Source organism: Rattus norvegicus, chromosome 20, assembly GCF_036323735.1.
Source record: "Rattus norvegicus strain BN/NHsdMcwi chromosome 20, GRCr8, whole genome shotgun sequence".
NCBI lineage: Eukaryota > Metazoa > Chordata > Mammalia > Rodentia > Muridae > Rattus > Rattus norvegicus.
This window is the reverse complement of record NC_086038.1, coordinates 4,510,132-4,521,278: the sequence shown is the minus strand read 5'-3', so window position 1 is coordinate 4,521,278 and position 11,147 is coordinate 4,510,132. Positions and strand designations below refer to the sequence as shown.

At 47.9% G+C, this 11,147-nt stretch overlaps 1 protein-coding gene across 2 annotated transcripts; it reads right to left on the bottom strand.

The window, feature by feature from the left end:
* Positions 1 to 891: 891 nt before the first annotated feature.
* On the bottom strand, positions 892 to 5,886 carry RT1-Da (RT1 class II, locus Da). 2 transcript variants are annotated; one of them, XM_039098493.2, is made up of 5 exons: positions 5,728 to 5,886; positions 3,323 to 3,568; positions 2,569 to 2,850; positions 1,863 to 2,016; positions 892 to 1,249 (listed from the first exon to the last, which is right to left on the bottom strand). In XM_039098493.2, exons 1-5 carry the CDS (start codon positions 5,807 to 5,809, stop codon positions 1,246 to 1,248), a joined length of 768 nt encoding a protein of 255 aa, XP_038954421.1. In that variant the 5' UTR covers positions 5,810 to 5,886; the 3' UTR covers positions 892 to 1,245. The 2 variants fall into 2 exon arrangements, with proteins under 2 accessions (XP_038954421.1, NP_001008847.1); NM_001008847.2 differs by having other exon boundaries at positions 1,848 to 2,016; positions 5,728 to 5,864.
* Positions 5,887 to 11,147: the final 5,261 nt, after the last annotated feature.

Sequence of the window (11,147 nt, the reverse complement as noted above, 5' to 3'; positions counted from 1 at the left end):
CATTTCCTAATGCCAAGGATGTTACAGTGGGGTCTCTGGTCAATACCAGCATCCTGTAACTTGTGGATCTCTCAGTATGCTCCCAGCTGTACCCACAACAGTCTTTACTGTGTCATTCTCACTAGTTATCCATGGCCAGGCCCTAACTTTTGAGATTTACTCTGCTAAGGATATGCATAGAAGCCATCTCAAGAGCCAAGTATTAATTCTCATTCTCTCCTCAAAAAAAATTTGTCTTGGGAGTTCATACTTAACTATACTGTATTTGTATAGCTTTTACATCATTTCCATCCTTCCCTCTCCCATCAAGCTTCTCTCCCATGATCCCCCAACCATCTCCTCACAACTTTTAGACTTCATGGCATCTTCATACAGAGAGAGGCGGAAGGAGGAGGGGGAGGGGGAGAAGGAGGGAGAGAGACTGAGTTTAGTTAATGTTGTTGTTCTCTAGAATCTCAGAATTCTTCTCTAGAATTCTCCAGAATCTCATTGACTTTCCTTGATAATTTCACACCGGATGGGGAAAGGGTAGAAGGGGGAAAGGGTCACAGTCACTCTCATATCCCATCTCCAACTCTCTCCCCCACAGACCCCTCCCCCCAATCAATCCAGAGTCTGCTGTACAGCAACTCCAATGCCACTCTGAGGTTTACCAGATGGACATGTTGCCACTCTGAGGTTTACCAGATGGACATGTTGCCACTCTGAGGTTTACCAGATGGACATGTCTTTAAGCACTAATATGTACAGATGCTTAACACCCTACTGAGTCTGGGTTTCCGATTAATCCCAGACCTTGTAAAAGGTACTTAACATTCAGACATGGGGAAAGCACACATACTCCTCAGGCCCCCTGCTCTCCACCAAGAACTGGCTCAGACACAAAACCACTTCAGGACCCAAGGTGTTTATTATTTATTGAAAAAAAGAAAAAGAAAACACAGTTTGGAGAAATGTCAAGCCGTAAGTGAACAGAAGATGCCTCCATTCTTAGAAAGTTCCGCAGCGGAGGAAGAGCTCTGTGATATGTGCCACAGAGGAATTACTATAAATGATGGAAAATAGAATATAGATACAGGAAGCAGACGGAGAACCCCAGCCAGACATTAGACCAGAGAATCTGCCGCGAGGCTTGAGGTTGGAAACTGCAGAAGATGCCGTCTCTGCTGAGGTGAAGAGCTGAGAAAAGGGGTATCCTCAGATGCTGTCACAGCACATTTCTTCAATGAGCTCTCACGGAAGCCATCACCTGTGGTGGGTCACACACACACACACAGAATTACCAGGGAGTTCACGATAAGGATTGAGAGCCCCTCAGCTTCCTTCCTCAGTCATGTGGCTCTGGATAAGTCCTTAAATGTTGATCTGAGTTCCCAACATGGACCTCAAACCTTATCAACATGCCTTGCCTCTTCCCAGATCCCTTTAGAAGCATCTTTCAGATTGAAAAATCGATGCTAGTCATGGACTCAGGAGATTTCCAGTTCATGCCACAGATCCAAGAGCCTAACTCCAAAGGCTTCAGACTCTGGAGCTATGGCTGCTGCCTCGAGACACAGAAGTGCTGCATGTCTGAGCCTTGAGACTAACTTCCCTATGCCACAAGAATCCAGTGTTCTGTGGGTCAACAGTCTTGGGAGCTGGCTCATAAGAAGTCCAGGAATACCCAAGGACGAGATCACAAAACCTGAAAGTTTGGGTAACATCTGACACCAAAGCTCAACTCTTCCAACAAAGGGAATTTAGAGACACCACTATGCCTCACACTTCTCTTCAAGGCACCACACCCCTGCTTTCCTCTCTCAGACCCCCACACATCTGTCAGACTCTGAGCACATCTACCGCACCTCCTGGTATCTCACAGGGCTCCTTGGCGCCGTTCCACTGCGTTGCGTTTCCGAAGGCCCTTGATGATGAGCACAATCCCGACGACGATGCCTACCAGACCCACAAACAACCCGAGAACACACAGGACATTCTCTTTAGTTTCTGGGAGGAGGGTTTTCTCTTCAAACTCTGGGGAAAATAAAGCAGAGGAGGGGGTCAGTTGCTGTTGTAGGAAATGGCACCGGTGGTCAACGTTAGAAAGAAGAGCGCATGCTGGGGCTGGAGAGGCGACTCATTGGTTAAGAGCACTGGCTGCTCTTGCAGAGAAACTGGGTGTCATTCCCAGCATCCACACAGCAGCTGACAACTGCACGTAGCTCCAGTTGCAGGGGATCTGACACTCTTTTCTGACCTCTGAGGGCACTAGGCACTTACATGGTGCACAGACATACACACAGGCAAAGCACCCGCATTCATAGTGGGTTTTTTTTTTTTTTCCCAAAAGTGAACGACTGTGCTTTACGAGAGAACAGAGGTATGTGTGTGTAAATTGTAGTCAGTGTGATGAAATACTTTGAACTCTTAGTTTGGGATGCTGGTAATTGAACTTGAAGTCGCACACCTACGAGGCCGTTGCTCTAACAGTGAGCTGTGTTCCCATCCCTACACTGTGAATGCTAAGTGTCCAGGACTCAGCACTGAAGCACGATGCCTAGAAGTGAAGCAATGAATGCACCCTACCCCAGTGCTTCCGCAGAGGCTCCTCCAGACCCCAGTGATCCACCTCACAGTCATAGTAATCTTCCGTGGAGGGCAGGAAGGTCAGATAGTGGAATTTGCGGAAGAGGTGGTCCTCCCTTGGGAGAAACACCGTCTCTGACACGCCTTTGGTGACAGGTTGTCCGTTCCGAAGCCAGGTGACATTGACCGCTGGAGGGGAGAACTTGTCAATGAAACAGATGAGGATGTTGGGCTCTCCCAGGTTCACCGGGCTTTTGGGGAGTACAGTCACCTCTGGAATCACTGTGGGGGAACATGATATAAATTAGCTTTCATTCCTTCAGTTTGTTCTGCTCTTCCCATGCTGGCCTGTGGTACAATGCTACCTCATGACTCTAAAGCTGCGCCCTGAGGAGTCAGTCACCTTATCCTATTCCCAGATCTGACATTTTAGAGCCAGTATTGGGGTACAAGGTGTTCAACCACCCACCCAGTTCCACCCACACCCCCAGCCTGGTTCCTCACTCCCCCTGTGTAGACTCCAGCAAGTGATTTCATAAATGTTATTGTAACCAAGATTACAGCAAAACAAAGGAACAGACTTCCAAAATCCCTGGGTCTGTGGCCTAAGAATTGGATTTGCTGTGCCGAGCGAACTTAGGTCTCAGAAGGGCAAGGAAGACCCCCTCGCGCCCTTATAAAAATTGCCAAAGGATCTGTTATAAAGCTGAGTTCCCACATCTGGGAGGGGGGGATGCAGAGGAGAGGTGGGTACCATTGGCATCTGGAGTGTTGTTGGAGCGCTTTATCATGATGTCCAGGTTAGCTTTGTCCACAGCTATATTAGCCAATGCACCCTGAGCCTCAAAGCTGGCAAACTGTGCAAATTCTTCAAGTCTCCAGATGGTCTCTGACTTTTTAATATCTACATGGAAAATCTCGTCACCGTCAAAGTCAAACATGAACTCTCCATTTTGGTCGGGGGAAAGATAGAACTCCGCCTGGATGATGGTGTGCTCCTCTGGAAGGAAAGGAAAGGGGATTAGGGAGGGAGAGGGAAGAGGGAGGGGGAGAACCCATCTGCGTTTGGGTGGGCGTGCGTGGATGGACAAGCGGAATGGATGAGCATAGAGTGGGAGTTAGGGAAGAGGCAGGGTCTGGGTGATGGACGTCTGCACTGAGCCGGCAGGTGAGAACGAAGGGAGCTATGAACGGATGGGGCTGCAAGGCATAGCCTTCGACACAGCCTTCTGTGTTAACACCGAGCCAACTGTTGTCCATATGTGCGTGGGTGTGAGGTCATGCGCCCCAGCATGAGCCGCCAACTGGAGGCCACCCCCCACCCCCAAAACACATACTCTCCATCAACTGTAAAAGGTCTCTCAGGGGCCCCTCCCCTGCCCGTGCTACATTGTTTAACTGGCCTGTGAAGGTCTTATGCATGTAACTGCAAGCCACTAGAAGTTCATTCATGTGTGCAACGGCCATGCCACATGCCACAGTATCTCACAGCCCTCCCCATCCTCTGGCTCTGAGGTTCTTTCTGCCTCCTCTCCTACACTGTCCCTTGGGCCTTGGAGAGGCAGGTTGATTCAGAAAACAGATTTGAGTGGGTATTTAATGGCGTCATGGCTTTAGAAATCCGGCCGCGGCGCATAAGAAAGAAACGTCCCTCAATTTCTGTGGTGCGGGTCAGCCCACAGGAACTTCTTATACTGACACTGTACTCCCTGAGTAGAGAAGGATCCATTGGGAACTCAGGAACCAAGTACAATTGTGACACCTGATCCCTTTGCTTACCCTGGGACCTGAGCCGATCACTGTCTACCTAACACGGGAGTTTCCCGTTGCAGCTCTGCTGAGTCCCATCCTACGATGATAGGTTTGAAACAGGAACTTTCAGAACCTCACCAGACCTAACAAACTCTGCTGACATTTCGTGCTCAGAAAATCCTTTAACCAGTAACCCTTAGAGACATAAGGGGTGCCTGGGGCACCCAGGAGATTTCACCGAGACCTTGCTATGCTCTGGATCACGTGTACACCACCCAGGGGTACCTCGGTGAGAAGGGGCGTAGCCGGTTGACCTGGAAACTGGACCTTTATCTAACCGCTACTTAGACTGGGGCCGCCTTTGTGGGGCGTAGTCTGGTTTGATTGACAGGGAGGATAACCAACAGCGAGGGAGATAAGGAGACGCGGGCTTCTCTGTTATCCTTAAGAATAAGGTGACCGATTTTAATGTTCAGCCAAGAGATTTATCTTATAGCTGTCTTTATGCACAAACGTATATTCTATATTCCTCTTCCCTCCCGCTCCGCTGCACAGGAAGAACATCTGCCTCTCTAAGACCGTCTTGGGCAGGAGGAACCCAGACTTGCTCTTGTGTGGCTGGAGCTGGCTTTCCACCCTTCTCACTTCCTTTCTTCCTTTCTTGTCTACGGGGGTTGCTCACGATGCAGAGCCCTTTCTCAGGACAGGTGCTTACAACAGCACAAAATATCTGCTCTGGAGATGATGACAAGGTCCACTTACATCTCTGCCCTCTGGTAACTAGAACTCAGTAGTGGTGACCACAGATCTTGTAGCATCTGCTATGCCCTATGAATGGGGCTGGCACGGCTATCACTGCCCCAAGAGTCAGTCAACGAAATGCACTTCATATCAATGTGCCTGCCCTCCCTCTTGGGTACATGTGCTGTGGGAAGATGACCTTTCTTTCTAGTGACCTTAAATACAGTGTCCGTGGTTGAATACAACAGGACTGATGTGAACAGTATACTCAGACAAGAATGGCACTGAAGGCTTCTCATACATTATCTCACTTGATCTTTGCGTAAGTGTGTGAGGTTTCCAATTATTAATTTTCCCAGTGTTCCAGAAAAAAAATATATAAAACCCAGGTATGTGGCTTGTTGGTGTCTATTGAAAACGACTGTCCCATAGCCCCAAGAGTCTGACCTTTGGAGGGAGAGCAGTCCTCAGCAGTGGATGCCTTGGTTTGTCTCATTCAACTAAATCTGAATCACTCTAACTATAACTGCCTTATAACCTTCAGATTTAGACATATGTGGTGCCTGCCATTCTTATCTCTCAGTTCAAAGACTGTCTATGCCTACGTTCATGTCTCCAAAGCCTCACACAGTCTACTGTCCTGGTTTTGGTTTTCTTAGCACTTACCTCTGATAGCCCACGACTTCTGGGGGCTCATGAGGACAGCCATGAAGAAAAATCTTATCACCAGGTCTCCAAGTGTGGCCATTTTCTTCTTGTGTGTTTGGTGGGGTCAGAAGAGATCTCAGACTGAGGCAGAATCAACAAGAACTAAAAGGAATTAAAATCAAAAGCACTTGAGTTCTAGCCAATCAGAAAAATGTTCCAGACCAACACATCTGTTGCTAGGGAAAGGTTTCTTGCAAGGAGGACCTATGTGGCCCACTGTTTAGTATCAGAGTTTCTGCTTAACATTTCAAGAAACAACTTTCTTCAAGAAGAAGCTTCCCCACTTATTAAAAAAAAGTCTTTAGACAAACAGAACACAAATTCAAGAGTTTGGAAATGTTGGTAAAACACACACTCTCCCGTCCCGTCCTACCTGAAACACATTAGTGAGGCTAGAATAAATTAAAAACCGCTAATGTGGAAAATGGCAATTGTACCTCTGAGTGTGACGGCTGGGAAGACTGCTTTCAAGGGACATTGAATTATCCAAAGAGAAACTGAACAGTCAGGCGATGGAAAATGCCTGGATTCTGGTAACAGGATGCCACTTGGGGATCTCCTTTCCCAGTGGGCTGGACCCCAACATGGACAATTCAGCCCAAGATTCCAGGACCACTGGCAACTGCTGTTTTCTGAGGACACTGGAAAATAAACTGAGCCCCAAAGCTCTAAAGACCAGAGAGGGGTGGGAGGCTGCCTCTGGAGATGGGCAGAGATCACTAGAAACCGTGGGCTGGAGAGGATCTCTAGTCACATTGTGACCTGAGGGCGAAGCTGAGCTTGGACGTGGAGGTCACTGCTAAGGAATGGCCTGGGTAAGCCTTATTCCCCTGGGGACAGTAGAGGCCCACAGGAGGCCCTCACTACCCTGTATCCTGGGTCAATAGGCTGTGGAAGCTCTCCTCCTGTCTTACATGGATTGAAGTTTTTGGTTTTTTTTTTAAGATTTATTTATTTATTTATTTATTTATTTATTTAATATAAGTACACTGTAGCTGTCCTCAGATACACTAGAAGAGGGCATCAGATCCCCATTACAGATGGTTGTGAGCCACCATGTGGTTGCTGGGAATTGAACTCAGGACCTCTGGAAGAGCAGTCAGTGTTCTTAACCACTGAGCCATCTCTCCAGCCCTGGTTTGAAGTTTTGAACCAAAAGTGTATCTTGAGATTCTACACAGAGGTTCCTGAAGATGAGGAGGTTTTTACATACTCTCGTTTCTGGAAACACTGCATAATGCACAGAGAAACATTTACTTACAAACAGAAAGGACTAAAAGCGAAAGGGAAGCCTCCAAGCAGCAAGGTTACCCATCTGGGGCTGAACTAATGGTTTGCTGAATCCTCCGCATAGTAGTGGTTGTTTTGAGGTCCTATCTAGCCATACAAAGACCCTCACAGACCAGGAGGGCAGCCATCCTCTTGGCTGCTGATGGTCTGACCGTGCCAGGGGCTAAGACATCCAACATCAACTCCCAGATCACTAACGGTATCGTCCTGGGGTCAGGAGGTTGATGATACAATTCTATGGTGCAGGCTGGCCTCGTTTTCAGAGCCAAATCCAGCTCCCACGATTTTTGCATCTATCTTTTGCTAGCTTCTGTAATGCCATACTCTTGGCAAGTGCGTGGTAAGTTTAAAGTCCTTCCAAATACACAGTGCTACTCAGCAACTTATGATGCTGCCCAGTTCCTGTCTGCTGATTGGTTCTGCTCACGAGATTATTAAACTGGATTTCAGAGAATGGCTTTCAGTTCCCCTTTTCTGTAATGGGGGGGAAGTCTCTATGAGGACACCGTTCGTGGTTTCCTATTCTCCCAAAGCCTAACTTCCTGCGTGTCTGAGGGGATTTCTGAAGCCACCTGAATGCTGTATCCTTGGTGACACTAAACTGGGTGAGCCTTCGTCATGGTTCCTCCAGAAAACAGAATTGAATATGTTACAAAAAAAAAAAAAAAAGCTTAAGGCTGGCAGAGCACTGGGCAGGGTAGACTTTTAACGTAAAGTGGTCAGGGGCCTCTGGGAAGTCCCAGTGACATCACAGTTCCAGCAGAGCCCACGGGACACGAGGGAACATCACCTGTGGATGATGAGGATGTCACCTGTGCCTGCTGCCCAATGTCCAAGCCTGTGACAGCTCACCACCACATGACACAGGTCCGTTGTGCTCTCTGCCACCCAAACCACAAAGCTGGTGTCCACACTTAGAACTGTGTGTTCGGGAACCACAGGGTGGGAGAACTGGGCCTCAGAGGCACCTGGGGATCACCTAAAGATTACTGAATGTATGTAAATGAGCTGTCTATCTCAGTGCCCTTTGCCTGTCTACTGTCCTCATTCCCCCCACAGTTCCAGGGCCACGAGTGCATCCACAGTGGACCCAGATCAATTCTGGGGCTTCAGTGGGTTTTACATTTGTTTGGCCCGAGATCTGCAGTCAGTCCCCAGCTTCCATTTTAGCTTTCCTTCCCCCCTCTCTCTCTGAACCCCGAGCTGCTGCTCCGTACCATATCCCAATTTGCTCTTTTGCTCTAGATTTCCATAACTATGGGGGTCCTTTTTTTTCCCCCGTGTAAACTTTAGGATTGACTTCTATAGCTCTGTGAAGAGTGCAATTTTGATGGAGAGACACTGAGGCATTAAGCTCCCTATAACAGAGTAACATTTGGCAACATTTGTTCTTCCAAACAATGAATGTGGGAAGTGTGTTTTTTTTTTTTCCCCTTTCCATCTCTTCTTCAGTTTCTTTTTCTTTCCATTTAACTTATTTATGTGAGTATTAGGGATTAAGGTTAGGGTCTCATCTCACAGCAGGGAAATGCCCCACTATTGAATGAGAAGCCCAGTGGAGTTCTGTAGTATAATCCTGAGGCAGACCCTCATCTAGGCTGGTCTAGGACTTTCTCTGACGCCCTGGTCAACTTTAACTTGTGATTTCCATCAGGCCTAGTGAGGCACAGTTACAGGGCACCAGCAAGCCTGGTTTCTTCTATTTTTTTTTTCGATCAGTGTATGTGTTTTTAAGTTCGCAGAGAATTGTGGCTATTGAGGAGTGAGCTCCTTTCACAATTTCCTCCTGAGGAAGTCTGTTGATGGCGCGTGGGAAAAGCTATTGGTTTCAGCTGTTGGTTGGTTTTGTGTCCTACCGCATCGCTGAGTTGACCAGTTATGGGGGTGTTTAGGCGGGGTCATTTCCAGGCTCTCCTATTTGCAGAATGAAATTAGACCGAGGCACGCTTTATTAAGTCCACCTGCACACACGAAACTAAACGGCTCCCATTTATTCCCCATTCCGGTGACATTGGTTTAATAAAGGAAATATTGTCTCTGAGACGTAATTTCCCTTTCTCCCTGTTTACTGCTTTCTTTGTTCTCTATGTACTTACTGGTAACCGTCATCCCAATATTGAACAGACGGAGTCCCAATACTTCAACCTCCTTCCCCCACAGTCCTAAATGAAGCATGAGCTACCCTCAGCCTTTCAATCCCCACGGAGACCTCCCTGATGCTCTCTACCCCTCCTCTGAAGCCTCCGGAGTATTCCCCCCCACCCCCGAGTTATCTATCGTAACATTTCAGCTATCTCTGAGAGAAGAACTGATCATTTTTTTGAGGTGTGCTTTAACAGTGCCTGGCAAGGAAACATGGCAGCAGCTTTGAGATTAACGAAGGAGCCTCTCCCCGTCGCTCCATCTTCCCAGTCCCCAACAAAGCTTTTGGTCCTGTGATTCCTCTGGGGTCCTTGGGAGACTTGACTTAGCTGGTGACAGTAGCTGATTATTTTTTGCTCCTTCCTCCATCCCCCAGGCTCTGAATTGAGCTTGCTATGAAATACAAAAATCGTAATTTGATAGAATTGTGGACTGAGTGATATTAGTGACGCTTCGGAGTAGGGTTCTTAGACCTTACCCAAATCGTGCCACCTTGAAACACTAGCATCTTGTCTTGACAAATCCGCCACCTACTGGTCACTCGTGGAACTTCAACTCTGAGTTCCATTTCGCAGAGAGAGAGAGAGAGAGAGAGAGAGAGAGAGAGAGAGAGCACGCCATGGGGCTTGGTGGATCTTGGGAAGGGACCCAAGAAGAATGGAATGGGTTTCAGGGGTACAAATGCTGGGACTAGTACCCAGTAAGCTTGATTTTTATTTTTTCCCTCAACACTAGGATGCGACTATTATTCCCAGCGTGGCATGAACCCAAACGTCTGAAGAGTTGAAGGTCCCACTTCCCCGGTTTTTTTCCTCTGGGAGAGCATCTTCTTCACATAGGGCAAGCAGCAAGCAGCTTTGAGAGAGAGGATTGGCTGATTCCCGTTAGGCAATATCCCAACCTGAAGTCCAGGGTCAGTGGAAGAGGACAAATAGCCTGACTGAGCCTGACTGGGACAAGTCAAAAACCCTGAGCTCCCGGAGCCTCTTAACTCACAGAATGGTGTGTCCAAAAATTACAAGAATTTGGGCAGGAGTTTGTATTTGTAGGAACGGGATAAGTATTGGTTTGGAGTCTAGTTTTCTGTGATCCTAGAGAGTTTAGAGGATTGGGGTCCACCCTGTGATCCCCTCGATCCCCACTTGAAGCTCCTCGCTTGAATCTGCAGCAAAGTCAATTTTATCACTTTCAGGAAACGATAACCAGTGAGTGATTCAGACTTGAAAATTCCCATAAAGTCAATTTGAAAGTAAATTAAGATTTTTAAGGGAAAAATCAAGCATTCAGAGGATCTGGTTTGTCAGAACATTTTTGGATTTTAGGACCGTGATAAAACTGACTGATAGTCTCTGAGCAGAGCACCACAAAGACCCTGAAAGTGGCAGCAGGCCTCCCTCTCCTTCCCTGCCCCAGACTAAGACCACCAAGGTAAAACGATCCACAGGAGCTGTCCAAGATGGCGGCTCCTGTTAAAATGGCGGCTCCACGACATCTCAGCCTGCAGCCATCACGGGGAGCTGTCCACAGTGGTGCATTTCCTTCCCTGCCTCTGTGGGAACTGATCTTCAGGAGCTGTTCACAGTGGCGACACCTTTCCTGCCTCAGCCTACTGCATCATGAGGAGCTGTCCACAGTGATGACGTCTTCTTTCCTGCCTCAGCCTACAGCCTGCTGAAGGATCTGTTCCACAGGAGCTGTCCACAGTGACAGCACCTCCTCTCCAGTCCCTCCTCAGCAGACTCAGAGATGGCACCTCAGCATACACCGGCTGCATCCAGGAAGAATTTTTCCACCATAACCTATGGATCTGATGCATGGAAAAAAGTCACCAATCCCTGGGCAGGAAAACCCACTAATCCCTGAGCTTCCCACAAAAACCCACCAATCCCTGGGCAGGAAACCAACAAATCCCTGAACAGGAAAACCCACCATTCCCTGAACTCTCC

Coding starts and splice junctions, on each gene's coding strand:
- RT1-Da (XM_039098493.2), bottom strand. CDS start 5,809: ATGGCCACACTTGGAGACCTGGTGATAAGATTTTTCTTCATGGCTGTC. Junction 3,569..5,727: donor GAAGTCGTGGGCTATCAGAG/GTAAGTGCTAAG, acceptor CTTTCCTTCCAG/AGGAGCACACCATCATCCAG. Junction 2,851..3,322: donor CAACACTCCAGATGCCAATG/GTACCCACCTCT, acceptor GTTCCCCCACAG/TGATTCCAGAGGTGACTGTA.